Source organism: Urocitellus parryii, chromosome 10 (assembly GCF_045843805.1).
Source record: "Urocitellus parryii isolate mUroPar1 chromosome 10, mUroPar1.hap1, whole genome shotgun sequence".
NCBI classification, from domain to species: Eukaryota; Metazoa; Chordata; class Mammalia; order Rodentia; family Sciuridae; genus Urocitellus; species Urocitellus parryii.
The window spans coordinates 24,360,008-24,374,644 of NC_135540.1; the positions used below are offsets into that span (position 1 = coordinate 24,360,008).

The window sequence follows — 14,637 nt, forward strand, 5'->3', positions numbered from 1 at the left end:
AGGCAAGTAGCCCTAAAGAAAGGTGCTCATGACATGGAACTATAGACCTCCTGTAAGAGAGTAAGCCGTCTTGGAAGTGGACCTTTCAGCCCCAGTCAGACTTTCAGATGACTACAGCCCTAGTCAATGTCTTGACTGCAATCATGTGAGACCCTGAGGTAAACTGTTTTGGATTCCTAACATGCTGAAACTCCTGAGATACTTGTATTTGTTGTGGCAAACTGCTAAATTTGAGACTACAGAAATAGATTTCTAGATCTTCCCTCCACCAAGAAATACTAATAACAAAACAAATGAACTGCCCATCTTAAGCTATTCACAAAGTTCCTACGTTCTGAAGTTACTTGAATTTAGATGGAGCCTTATCTTAAGGAATTTGCCATTGAGTTCCTTGTCTCAAAGTGTTGTACCAAGATCGGCAGCACTGACATTATCTGGGAGCTTGTTAGAAATGCAGAATCTTAAACAGATATTATTATTACTGTATGTATATATGTGACTGCATGACCAATATGGTTCTGTAACCTGTATACTCAGAAAAATGAGAAATTATATCCCATCTGATTCAAATGTATGATATGTCAAGGTCATTGTACTGTCACGTGTAACTAATTAAAACAAATAATAAAAAAAAAGAAATGCAGAATCTCAAACTTCATCCTAGACCTAATAAATTGGAATCTACATTTTAATGAGATTCTTGCATGACCTATAGGTATGTTAAAGTTCGTGAAAAAGCACTGGGGATGTATTTGACACATAATGTTACAATCTGGAAACTCTACTTATATATTAGGGATACCCAAACACAAAACAAATACATGAAAAAAAAAATCCAAACGAAACAAAAAAACAGGTGGAGAAGCTTATCCCCAGAAATTCATCTGGGTTGGGCCTGTCATGGCTGTGGACCTAATTATACAGCAGGGTTCTCCTCTGGGGGGGGGGGGGGACATTAAAGGCTTAGATCACCTCTGCTTTCCCAGCACACTGTTATTCTGATTCTCAAGTCAGGTATGCCCAGGTGTGTCCCAGGAGTGCCTTGAAGGAACTATTGTGCTGGCGGTGAAAAACTGGCCGCACAGTGGTGGTGGTGGTGGTGGTGGTGGAGGATGAAGTGACTTGGAAGATGCTGAAGGTGGTCAGTTGGATGTGTTTCCTCCTTCTCTTACTCATGCTCTTCCAGGACTCATCTCATTCCAAGAAAAGTGTTTATGCCTTTCTACCCTCACGGTCGGTCTGGAATTCTTCCCTAGGGCCACCGGAAGAACCAGAGTGCTGAGTAACCTAAGGTTTTATGGGTCAGATGGGGACCATTTCCGAACTGTTTTCTCCAATGGCAATACCGAAATAACTACCCTTTGGAAACAGGCTTTTACTGTTGACCAGACACTACTAAGATAAAGATTTCCATTATGATGGGTGTTTCCCAGTATTACATTGGTATTCAGCTCAGGTTGACATCAAATGCCCCAGACTTGAGTGGGTGGGGGTTGGGGTGCAGGGCTCCTCTTTCCTAGGCTCGGGCATCCTCGGTGATGGAAACAATGCCTAGCACATGGCATACTCTCAATAAATATTTGTGGATCATATCCATCCCTCAGAACCCAGGAACTTCTGATAACTCCTTGATTCAGTTACTGAACCTGCCATATTAGCGAATCTGCAATGGGCAGTGTGAAGGCTGTTTTCTCAAAGAATTTTTAAATAAAGCAATACATCTGCTGTATTTTTAAAATAATAATAATAATAATAATAATAATAATAAATCTTGTGCCCAAACTCCACGCTGTTTCAGATTTCTGCCTGGCTTGGCCTCGGCGTCTCACGGGGAGGCGGGTAGGGGATGTGCTCCCTGCCCTTGACTCTCCTTCCTTTGTAGTTTTTGGCCTGCGCGTTTACGCTTCCAGGCGGAGGAGCGAGCGCCGCGGCTGCGCCCATTAGCGCTGCGCCGGGTAGTAGCTGTCAGGCGGGCGGGGCTGCCTAGGACCCGGGAGGAGCCGCTCCTCGCGCGCCGCATCGCCCCCGCGGTCCGGCCTCCGCTCCCCGGCCCTCGCCCTCTCCGGAGGTTTGGGCCTCCCTGAGGGGCCAGAAGCCCTGCGGGCCCTGACAGCCGGCCGGCCTTGGCGCGGATGCCGGCGGGTGGGCTGGGCCCGCCGGCTGCGTGGGAGGAGGGCTGCATTATCTCCCGCTAGGGCCGGCGCGGGGGGAGGACGGGCCCTGCCCGGACGCGGAGCCCGGGACGGCGCGCGCTGCGGAACCGGCGGGGCCTGGGCGCGCACTGGGCGGCGGCGCGGCGTCCCCGGCTGGGGCCGGGCGCTCTCCCACGCTCGCTCCCCTCCCCCCGCCTTCCTTCCTTCCCCTCGGCGCTCCCGGGAGCGGTGGGCGGACGCGAGCCGCGGCGGGCGCCCGAGCTTTGTGTGCGCCCGCGGGCCCCGGGCGAGCCTCGGGCGGCCCAACTTTGCCGCTCCCGACCGGCTCCCGAGCGGGAGTTGTGAGGCGTGGCCGGTGGAGGAGGCGCTTGGGGGGGCGTGGGGCTCCCCAGCTGGCGGGAGGACCGAGCGAGCCGCGCTGGACAATGAGCTGGGCAGCTCCAAGCCGCGGCCACTTTTAGCTGGGGGCGTGGGTCGGCCCGCGCCTCCGCGGCTCAGCGGCCCCACCTGCGAGGAGAGGGCGGGATGCCCGAGCCAGGTGCGCCGGTGCTTTAAGGCCCCGCGCCGCCGGACGTCCCTCCACGGCCGCTCGCGTCGCCTCTAGGCTGCCTGGAGCGTGTTTTTGAGGAGAGCTTTCTGAGCAGCCGCGATGGCCAGCACCAGGAGTATTGAGCTGGAGCACTTTGAGGAGCGGGACAAAAGGCCGAGGCCGGGGTTTCGGAGGGGGGCGCCCAGCTCCTCCGGGGGCAGCAGCAGCTCGGGCCCCAAGGGGAACGGGCTCATCCCCAGCCCAGCTCACAGTGCCCACTGCAGCTTTTACCGCACGCGGACCCTGCAGGCCCTCAGCTCGGAGAAGAAGGCCAAGAAGGCGCGTTTCTACCGAAATGGGGACCGCTACTTCAAAGGCCTGGTCTTTGCCATCTCCAGCGACCGTTTCCGGTCCTTCGATGCGCTCCTCATGGAGCTCACCCGCTCCCTGTCCGACAACGTGAACCTGCCCCAGGGCGTCCGCACCATCTACACTATCGACGGCAGCCGGAAGGTCACCAGCCTGGACGAGCTGCTGGAAGGTAGGAGGGACGGGCACCGCGCTGCAGGTGCGGCGGAGCGCGCTGGCAGGTGCAGCGGCCGCGGGCCAGAGCGCACCCGCCCGCCCTGCGCAGAAGGGAGCCTGCGGGGCGCTTTCTAGGCGGCCGGGGGAACTGCAAGCTTCTGCTGCTCTGTGGGTTGTGTGTATGAGGGTGGAGGGGACGCCCACAGTACTCTTTCCTTCTTAAGATATTTGCTTTTAAAAAAAAGAAAGAAAGAAAAAAAAAAACAGAAGCAAAATTAGGCGTTGGTGGCACCTCTTGAGATTGGCTAACTTCTTTTTGTTCGAGTGCAAACTACTTGGAAACATGACTCTTCCTTTAGCTTGGGCAGTTGCCTACTGTTTAGCTGTTTAGCCCTTGGCCTGGACCCCAAGTGCGGGCACTTGTGGTGTTCCAATGTATGGGATGCTGTTATACCTGCTCTACTCAGAAGCTGTGACTGAGTGCTCTGGGTTGGCTTTCCTGGATTGGCTTGCTGCAGAAGTCACTTCAGGTCAAAAGGGGTGATGCTGGACAGAAGTCCCAACTTTGGCTGCATGTTGGATCACCATGGGGTCTTTCAAAAATAGGGGTGCCTGGCTTTCACCCCTAGATATCCTGATTATATTGGTTTGGGGTGTGGCTTGGGTGTTTAGCATTTTGAAAGCTCCCTAGGTGATTTTAATGAGCAGCCAAGATTGAGAACCACTGTGTTAAGGGTTTTCCACATTGGATTGGAAATGAGGTGAATCAAGGTCAGTCTCTCTTGCTTCCTTCCCTAATGAGAGTACCTAGTTGGAATGATAGAAGCCATTGGAATCAGCAGTTGAGGCCTGTTATAAATTACTAACCTAGGCATGACCACCATGCATCACTCAAATGGACTTAAATTAGTTGTATGTTGGATCATTATTGAATTCCTGCAATATTTTTTTCTTCTTCTCAGGGAGAAAAACTTTTCTAGTAGTTAAGAACCTGTTTGCAGTTCTAAACAGCATCCAGAAAGATCAGGCCAAACCCAAGTATGTGTTGACTGCATATTTTCGTGAAGTTAGTGCTCACGCATCTATCTTAATGCAAATGGACAGTCATAGCAATATTGTCTTGGTATAGGGAGAAAACTCATCATTGAGCCAGGTATTTTCCTTATATTTTCTCAGTGTCCTCGTTTATTATGTTCTGAAGGCATTATATCCATTTTACAGATGAGGAAACTTAAGTTTCCTCTTTAAAAAAAGTGCCTTGTCTCATGTAGCTATATGAGTCCTGTAAGAGGTTGAGTTTCTTGTTTTGTATGGTGGCGCATGCCTGTAATCCCAGTGGCTATAGGGGCTGAGTCAGGAGGATAACCAGTTCAAAGCCATTCTCAGCAATTTAGCGAGACCCTGTCTATATATAAAGTATAAAAAGGGGCTAGGGATGTGGCTCAGTGTTAAGTGCCCCTGGGTTCAACCCCTAGTACCAAAAAAGGTTGTGTTTCTCTATGTAGGCACTTTTATCAGAAGTTTGCTTTGCTTTGGTTGGAGGACAATACTGCTGAAATTAAGTTGTTTCTTCAGTCTGTATATACATTCTCTAGTTCAGTCCTGTGTTCTGATTTTAAAGACTTTCAGAAGGAGGTGAAGATTTTTGTAGCAGTATAAGTAAATGAAGAGGTGCTGTCAAAAGGGCTATATATCTCTTTTCTTAATTGTGTTAAGTACTTAAAAGCAACATTTGCCTAGATATTTCTAAACTGAGTAATTTCTAACTGATCCAAGGTCAAGAGTTGCAGCCCTGTGGAAGCCGATCCAGGCAACCAATGCCTATTGCCTAAGCCTTGGTTACTCACTTCCCTTTCAGATACTGTTCCAGGTGTGTGTCAGGAGGGTCAACAATTTTGATATCCTCTGAACTAATTTAGCAATGTATTTACTACATAAAATTAAGGTCCTTTTAAGATGAATATCATAGAAAGATGATCAAAATGACTATTTTCTGTATAAATGAGAGCACAATTACATATGCAGGCTGTTGTCACTACACAGGGGATGCTTGGCCTACTGGGTCTAATTCTTAAACTATAGTTTCAACCACAAATTGACAACAAATTTACTTCAAATCATTCATTTGCTAATGTTTGGAAAATAGGGATTTGGAAAAACACTATGTAGAGTCCAGATTATACCACAATACAATAAATAAGGATGTCCTTATAACAGATAGTTATAGAGCAAATGTTTCTTTGGCTTTGCCCACTTCTTTCAAGCAGTTTTAATGTAATAAAATTTCTACAGAAGAAGAAACTATGGGCAGTCTTTTTTTTTTTCCTCCATAGAATTCTTTGTCTAATGAATGTCTATTAGACAAAGTCCCATATTCAATGTCCCATAGAATAGATCTTTGTCTAATTCTTGAGTTTCCCACAAGGTGAGTGAAATACCTCATAGTAATGCATTTTTCAAAAGATAACCATCATTGCTTAATATCCTTTCAGAATGCAGATAGCTTTAAGTTTTATTTAAAATCATGTACTTAAATGTTTAGATTGACTATGTAGAAGAACCAATCAGTTATCTGTGAAGTTATTTGTATCAGTAGAAACAGGTCTGTAGTATTGCCCATTGTCGTTAATTTTTTTAATTTCATTTAGTTAACTGGGTTTTTCTCCGACTTTGTCATTTTTAATAAAGACTCTTAGGCAGTATTTTATACCCTTGTGTTCCTGTCTTCTCTCCTCTGCATCTTCCATCCCATGAAACTTGTAGTTTAGGAGACAGGGTTTTTTCTGAATGCCCTCATCAGGGAATAGGAAGTAATGACTCAAGACAGCAAGGCTGGAGCCCTCAAAGTGCCATTGAACTCAGATGACAAAAGGAATTTGCATGACCCAGATTTTTTTTTTCTTCTGCCCTTGACCTTGAGAGTCTCAGGAGGTTAAAAGCTGTTCTAGTGTTAGCCAGCACTCCTCTAGCACTACACTAAACCATCAGGCACCTTCAGTTTATTGATTTACCCACGCTCTTGCTGGATTAATTTCACTGAATCGATGCTGTGCATTCCTGTAATCCTGTTTATTCTTTACTACTGGATGGGGACCTCCTTTTATAGGAGAACTGAGACCCCCTAACTGTCAGTGTTGGGAAAATGAGCTGAGCTGTCTCCAGCTGTGAGCCTGCCTAGCCTTGAGTAGTCTTAAGAGCCAACTGAGGGCATCTGAGGCCCTCTTATGCAGGGCTGAGTCAGAATTCCTAGCCTCAATTCTGCTGCATGAGTCCTCTTCCCTTCTGAGCATTTTGGTTATGTTTGGAAAATTTTTATGTCTTGAAGAGATAAAGGATACTTACTAGAAACAGTGTCTGATTACATCAAGTTTGCTGGGTTCTGCTAACTGGATTTGAGAAATTCACCTCAGTTACCTGGCCTCAGTGTGTTTTTCCTGTAGAACTATAGGTTGGCAGATCCCCTTTCTGGATTGGGTCTCTTCTAGACTAATGGTATGTACCTTTTCCTACCTGAGTGGTTATTTACAGATGGCCTGGGCCACCTTTCCTTGTCCAGAAACTGTCATTCGGAAAATGCCCTTTTACCAAGCTGTGAGAGGAGTTTGTGGCTCTGAAAAAGTATTTACCTAGAGCCAAACATAGTCACAGATACTTCTTGACTGCTTCTCACATTCCAAAGTAAAATGTCATTTTGTTGTTTCTACCTTTTACCCCTTTGTAAAAGATAGGTAAGCTGGATACTTGGCATGTGAGATAATTTTGATAATTTGATTATTGGTAGTTTAATTCCTTTATGAAGTTAACTTGAACATCTAAGAAAAATAAGGTTCTAAAGTAAAGCACCTGGGGTTCTCTGCCAAACCTAGTTTACTGCACCTGTTTGGTTAGGTTGGCATCTTTGAAGGTGTTAAAGACCCCCAAATACAGGATCTGAGAGAGTTTGAAGTAAAATGAAGCTCCATAAGAACCCAGATTATACTTAGTCCCCCCTCCCCCCAAAAGTAGATTTTAAAAAAATAATAAAAACTGTGCTTTTGGAACATGTTATGGTGGGAAGAGAAATCTAAATCCCATGAGATATTTGCATAAGAAGTCAAAAGTTTCTATAGGACAATTTAACATTAAATCTTACATCTGCAAAGTCTTCTTTTTTAAAAAATTATGTTTTCTTTTCAGTTATACATGACAGTAGAATGTATTTTGACATACCATACATACATGGAGTATAACTTCCCATTCTTGTGGTTGTACATGATGTGGAGTTACACTGGCCGTGTACTCACTCATGTATGAGCATAGAAAAGTTGTGTCTGATTCATTCTACTGTCTTTCCCCAACCCTTCCCCCCACTGCCCTCTTCCAACCTGGTGACCCCCTTCCCCACATTGTGAGTCAGCATCTGCATATCAGAGAGAACATTCAGCCTTTGGTTTTTTGGGATGGGCTTATTTTACTTAGCATGATAGTCTCTAGTTCCATTCATTTATGGGAAATGCCATAATTTCATTCTTCTTTGTGGCTGATTAATATTCCGATGTGTATACGTACCACATTTTCTTCATCCATTCATCTGTTGAAGGGCACCTAAGTTGGTTCCATAGTTTAGCTATTGTGAATTGAGCTGCTATAAACATTGATGTGGCTGCATTACTATAAGTGTGCTGATTTTAAGTCCTTTGGGTATATGTCAAGGAGTGGGATAACTGGGTCAAATGGTAGATCCATTCCAAGTTTTCTGAGGAATCTCCATCCTGCTTTCCATATTGGCTGCAACAGTTTGCCGTCCCACTAGCCATGTACGAGTGTGTCTCTTCCCCCACATCCTTGCCAACACTTATTGTTACTTGTATTCTTGTTAATTGCCATTCTGAGTGAGGTGAAATCTCAGTGTAGTTTTAATTTGCACTTCTTTAATCTTCAAAGTCTTCTTTAGCTGCCAAACTTCTGGATTATTCAAGACCCTCTTCAAATATTGCCTGTGAAGTCTTTCCTCAGACTTCTGTGCAGAAGGTCTTAAACATTTGCTGATTGAGAGCACACTGTGTGTCAGGCATCCCTTCTCCTGCTGGACTAGAGTTGCCCTCTGGGAATTCACGATTTAGGGGAAAAGAGAGAATGAGCATCAACACACGGGATGGCTTCAGCTAAAATGCTATATATGAGGTGGTGATGGGACAGGGCTGGAGGGCTGTGGCTGGGAGATGGGAGGAGGAGCCAGAGGAATGGCTACTGTAGCCAGAATCTGAGGTCTCCCTTCCTCTGCCTGAACTGCATTTCTTTTGTAATCTGTGCTTTGTAGTCTAATTAGGGATATTTTTGGATCTCTTTTGCACCAGACTGAGAGCAGTCTGAAGTTGGGGATCTTAGACACACCATAAATTAATTGATTAGATGACTCAGAATAATTTTACCGTTAAATCTCTTGCTGATCAAGGGAGGTTTTGTGTGAATTAAGCTTGAATGGGGTTGTCCCATTTTAATATTAATTAAATTTAATTTTAATTTTCTCAAAATCAAACAACAAAACAAAACAAACCTTAAAAAGAGCTCCCCTTTGTTCAATACCCAGTACCTGAGGGAGGGAGAGGTTAATAGTTGGGGAAAATCTGTGCTAACTCACCATGTGGAGGGAACAACTCTTAATAATACCTTCTTCAGATCTCATTGTCTTCTTCGTTTCCTTAAGAAAAATGAGATGTGCTTAATACAGCTGCATAATCCCTTTCCAGAGGTAACAAGAAAAGAAATTTTCATTTGAAGAGTAATTCTAAAGGGGTAAAAAGGAAAGTATTTGAGGAAAGCATTTATGAGATTAAAGTATGATACAGAGATACTTTGGAAGTTATAAGACAAGATCAATATTTCATGAGGTTTTAAGCTATGGAAATGGATATTTTATGGTCCTGTGATATGGAATGAAGAAAATTAGATTCTCTTGGACAGTAGTTATCAATCTGTGTTCTTTATTCTCCGATGGGGCCTGCGGAATCTGGATGGTCCTTTTTCCTCAATCCCATCCTCCCCTGCCCCACTACTTGTTTTTGTCTGTTCTGGTGAAATCAGCCACAACCTTAAGAATCTAGAGATCCTTTTCTTCCCCCCAGTGCTACTATTTACCAGATGTTTTGTGTGTAGTGATTGTGTGAGGTTCTGTACTTCTTTATCTCATACCTGAGAGACTGAAGAAATGGGAAAATACTGGTTTGCTGAGACCAATTTATATACATTTTATTACACTGTACCATCAACATCTCAAAGTTACTGAAACAACTTACGGTGGTGGTACTATGTTATCTTAAATTATATGTATCACACTAGACAGACATATGATCCTTGATCTCTTTTTTAGAACTGTTCTCCACACTTCAGATTAATTTTAAACTAATAACAATGTGATTCTTTATCATTCAGTGATTGACATTGTCTTTCCCCAAACCCTTGCTTCTTCAAGAGAAGAAAAAAGAGGTTATAGAAGCTCACTACTGATTATGTTCATTAACTTTGTGTTGGGAGAAGTAGCCCAATGTATATTTGTGTTTTATTGTTTCATTATTTTAGTAGTCAAAGCCAGTAGCTGGAAGGTTCCACATGAGCCCTACACTGTATTTAACTCTTCTTGGTGTGCAATATGTGGCTTCTTAATGAATAATAGTAGTCTTTGGCATCTTACAACAAAATGTGTGCTTGCAACTTTTTGCCTCTAATTCTGGGAACAACAATGGTGCTACATGAACCTTATTCTACTTATTATTACTGTTTTTATTACTTGGTGCTGGGAATTGTTCCTAGGGCCTTGCTTGTGCTAAGTGTGTACTCTGTCACTGAGCTACACGGCCAGCCATGGTCCTCCTTCTGTACAGCAGCATGGTAGACATTTTGAGCTAGTGAACATTCTTTCCTCTGCTATTTTCTTTTCCCTCTCATCCCTTAAACATCATCACCTCTTTCTCTTGGACAAACATCTGGTTTTTCAATCCTTCATCACTTTTACTGAATCTTTTTAAGTCAGTCTCATTATTACTTGCTTAAAACTGGGGCCTAATCTTCCCTCTTTGTGAGATTCAGGGATAGAGGAAGAAGGTGTGAAGCAGAGGTCCCCAGAAATTGGGGCAACTCTGTTAGTCAGCTTTCATCGTGACCAAAATGCCAGACATCAACAATTTAAAGGAGGAAAGAGCTATTTTGGCTCGGTTTTGGAGGTTTTAGTCCACGGTCAGCCAGCTGCATTGCTTTGGGTCTGAAGTGAGGCCGAACATCATGGGGAAGGGCAAGGAGGAGAGGAAAGATGCTCAGCTCACGGAAGCCAGGACATGGGGAGGGAAAGACACCAGGACAAGACTGCCACCTCCCAGAAGTCCACTCGGCTATCAGCGAGTTAATCCACTGATGAGACCAGAGCCCTCACAATCCAACCCCCAAGCCCCACATCTGGACATTGCTGCAGTGGGCACCAAGCCTCCCACACATGATCCTTGGGGGATTCCAGATCCCAGTCATAACAAACTCTGTGGAGGAAAGTTTTACCTGCATTTCAGCAATCCTGACCTTATACCAATCATGCCCCAACTTATTGACAAATATTATTAGATAGTCACATTTTAATTTGAAGATGTCTCAATATCCTTAAGGTGTTGTATACACATACACACACATATGTATTTATATGTATATGATTCACACTAATTTACATATTTGTGGGGTTCAGTGTGATTTTTCAGTACATGTGTAGAATGTGTAATGGTCAGATCAGGGTTATTGCCATGTCTCATTTTTTTCTTCTGGGCACATACAAAATCTTCACTAGCTATTTTGAAATATTCAGTTAACTGCCAATCATCATTATCCTACTGTGCTACAGAGTATTAGGTGTTGTTCTTCTGATCCAACGTGATATTGCAGTTGTTTCTCAAACTTTAGCAACATTTGGGCCACTTAAAAAAAAAAAAAACAGGCCTCGGGGTGTAACTCGGTGGTAGAGCATGTGCAAGTCCCTGGATTCAATATCCAGTGCCAAACAAACAGAAAACCCCAAACCTATACAAAGCTTACATCTAAATAGCGGAAGCCCAGTATTGCCTTAAATACTTTACGTTGTCACTTACATGTTTATAAATATAAAAGGTATGCTCACACACCAGTGTAATCCAAATAAATCAACACTGTAAAAGCCAAAAAACAAAAAACAAAAAACAAAAAAATCCTCTGTAACCAGTAAAAACTTAAGATAGCAATATGAAGCTGCAGGTACTGTTCAAACTAAATTGGTATTCCCAGTGTGACCCTAGTGCTGATTGCTGAATTTGGTGTGTTGTATTTCAGAATGCTGTGTAATGAGTCAGTTTTACACTATTAACAAGTCTTTATTCCTACAGAGTAAAATTATGTCCTCAGGCCTTAACTTGCTGTGAACTTGTCTTTTACATACATTAAAAGATCACTTCTCTCCTTCCTCATTTCCTCCTGGTAAAGCTACACCACTTGATACCCAAAGAGTAGGGGCTTTACATAAGTGGGATGGCTGTATTTTATTTAGAAGCAGTTGCTCAGTTAGATGTTCCAGAACGGGGTGCTTTCATTTAAAAATTTATCTTCAAAAAAGTGCAAAATTAAAATTCCCACAGCAAACTCTTGAGTGCAAAATGTACTTGGCCCTGCTGTGAGGAGCAAGGAGGCAAAAGGGGGTCTCATCTGTAGGCTCAAGTCTATCAGGAGAGTAGATAGTTTCTCTTTTGTGGGCAGGTGTTTTGGTTTTCACTTCCAGCACTTTGGTCTCAGGTTAAACCCCTTCCAAATAGCTCTGTTGAAATATGGATGTGTGAACATACATACCTCTTTCTTCATGTTGACATGTTTGAAGTAGCTTCTGTACCCCTTCCTTGGTGGAATGTATCATGGAATGCTGAATGTGACCTTCCAAGATGATTTTGTTCAGGTATGTTAAAGGAGCATTGGTCTCAGGGGTCAAAGGTCTTCTTTTGTGTTCTTCAGGTGAATGCAACAGCTACCCTCAGAGATGTGGCAGATGATACAGATGAATCATATCCAGGCCAGAGCAGTGCATTTTGTGACATTTCACTGATTCCTATAGTTTTAAATTTGGACTACTGTACCGTTTTGTTAGGAAGCCCAGTTAAGTTGTTTGCCAAAACAGATGAATAACTCAGTCTTCTTTTCCCCCACTGTGTATTTTTCTTAACCAGCTGGGTGTGGGAACTGCTTGCAGTGGAGATATGCACCCAGTATCTCAAATGTTGCACTTGAGAGGCATCGAATGTTGGAGATGTAGGCATTCCTGAATGTATTTTCCTTGGTTGCATTCTTTTGGAAGCAGTATTTTCCTTAGTTTTGGAAGTTGGGAAAGCATTTAGGGTCCTGAGATTTTGCTGGTATTAGACCTTAAGTGTCTGCCCAGGTTTTCTTTCCTTCATCGTCCCTTTTCTGCATGACCATATTTGTGTGTCCTTTTCTGTAAGCATGAAGAGTCTTTGTACTTTGGATTTGTAAACAGATTTTTCTTTCAGTATTTGCTTCCACTCCATGAGTTAGGTATCATTTGCATCCAAATCTTGTGAAACTGTATTTCTGCCACATGTCAGGATCATTTGTAATTTCAAATTAGTTAGCAGTGTTGAGCAATTAATGTAAATACTTAAACGGGAATGAGAGACTCTACAGTAACTGATAGGAAAGTAGGCTAAAACTGCTGACGTTGGAATTTCCTATATAAGACTGCAGGTAGCCATTCGTCATTTCTAACAGTAGCTTTTTTTTTTTTTTTAAATTGGGTTAAGAAAGCTTAAAATGAGATCTACCCTCATAACAGATTTTTTTACGTGTGTAATAGTATTGTTACCTATAGGCACAGTGTGGTAGAGCAGATCTCTAGAACTTACTCATCTTCATAACTGAAACTTTATACCTGTAGGACAGCAGTTCCCCATTTCCCCCTCCTCAGCCCCTGGAAACCATCATTTTACTGTCCATTCTCAGGTTGGCTGTTGCAGATCTCGTGTGAGTAGACCCATGAGTATTTCCTACTCTATCTAGCCTGTTTCACCTATATGTGTCTTCAGGTTTATCCATGTTGTATTGCACGTGGCAGGATTTCCTCATTTTGTTAAGGCTGAGTGGCATTCTGTATGATATTCTGTTGTTTGTTTCCATCACATTTTCTTTGTGTTCATCTATTGCTGGGTATCTTTGTTGTCTCCATATCTTGGCCATTGTGAATAATGCTGCTGCTTTGAATGTGGGCTTACAAATACCTGTTTGAGTCCCTGCTTAATTTCTCCTCCTCCTCCTCCTCCTCCTGGGGATTGCACACTGTGTGTTCTACCACTGAGCTCCATCTTCAACTCTTTATATATCTTTTTTATTCTTTTTGAGGCAGAGTCTTGCTAAGTTGATGAGGCTGGCCTTCAACTTGTGGTCCTCCTGTCTCAGCTTTCAGTTCTTTTGGATGTGTACCCAGAAGTAGAATTGTTGGATTATAGGATGGTTATATGTTTAATTTTTGAGAAAACTCTTTTCCATAGCAGCCTTGCCAACTTCTGTTCCCACCAACAGTGTACTAGGTTCTGATTTCTCTGTATCCTCTCTGATACTTGTTATGTTTTAGCTAACCCCCTCCCCCACCGCCCGGACCTGTTGGTGGTCATCCTAGTAGGAATGATTTGATATACCATTGTGGTTTTATGTGTATTTGTGTGATTATTAGTGAAGTCGAGCATATTTTCATATACCTGTTGGTCATTTACATGTTGTCTTTGGAGAAATATCTATTCAAATTCTTCGCTCATTTTCTAATTGGATTAGTTTTTTAAAACTATTTCTTATGTATATTTGGAGATTGAAGGATAAAAATCACATTTCAGTAGGTGTTGAGTATAGAAAAATATTTGAGAACTCAATACCTTTTTATGATAAAAATGCTAATTACCTAGATTTGAAGAAATTTGCTTCAAAAATAATAGGACATAAATAAAAATTCCACAGTCGACATCATACTCAATGGTGAAAAAGAGAGTTTTTCCCTCTAAGATTCGGAAAAAGGCAAGGGTGTTCATTCTTGGCACTCAAATATTCAATGTAGTGCTGAAAGTCCTAGCAAGGGAAAGTTAAAAAAAAAAAAACAACAACACACAATTCATAAGGGAAGATGTAAAATTATCTGTTGCAGATGACATGATTTTTATGTAGAAAAACCTCAAAGAACCCACAAAAATTATTAAAATAAATATATTTAGTAAAGCTATAGGATTCAAAATCAATATACAAAAATGGTTTGTTTTGTATACTAGCAATGAACTATCTAAAAAGAAAATTAAAGCAAACCCATGTGAAATCACATTAAAAATACTTAGGAATAAACTTACCAAGAAGGTGAAAGACTTATACTTTAAAAACCACAAAACATTGTTTTCTTTCTTT

At 42.7% G+C, this 14,637-nt stretch overlaps 1 protein-coding gene across 5 annotated transcripts in view; it reads left to right on the forward strand.

The window, feature by feature from the left end:
* Positions 1-2,421: 2,421 nt before the first annotated feature.
* Dclk2 (doublecortin like kinase 2) overlaps positions 2,422-14,637 on the forward strand; it is a 150,226-nt gene continuing 138,010 nt past the window's right edge. For all 5 annotated transcript variants that reach the window (XM_026384687.2, XM_026384690.2, XM_026384688.2 and 2 more), the window contains exon 1: positions 2,422-3,223. In XM_026384687.2, the coding sequence (XP_026240472.2) occupies positions 2,803-3,223 (421 nt within the window). In that variant the 5' untranslated portion in view covers positions 2,422-2,802. The remainder of the gene's footprint in view (positions 3,224-14,637) is intronic.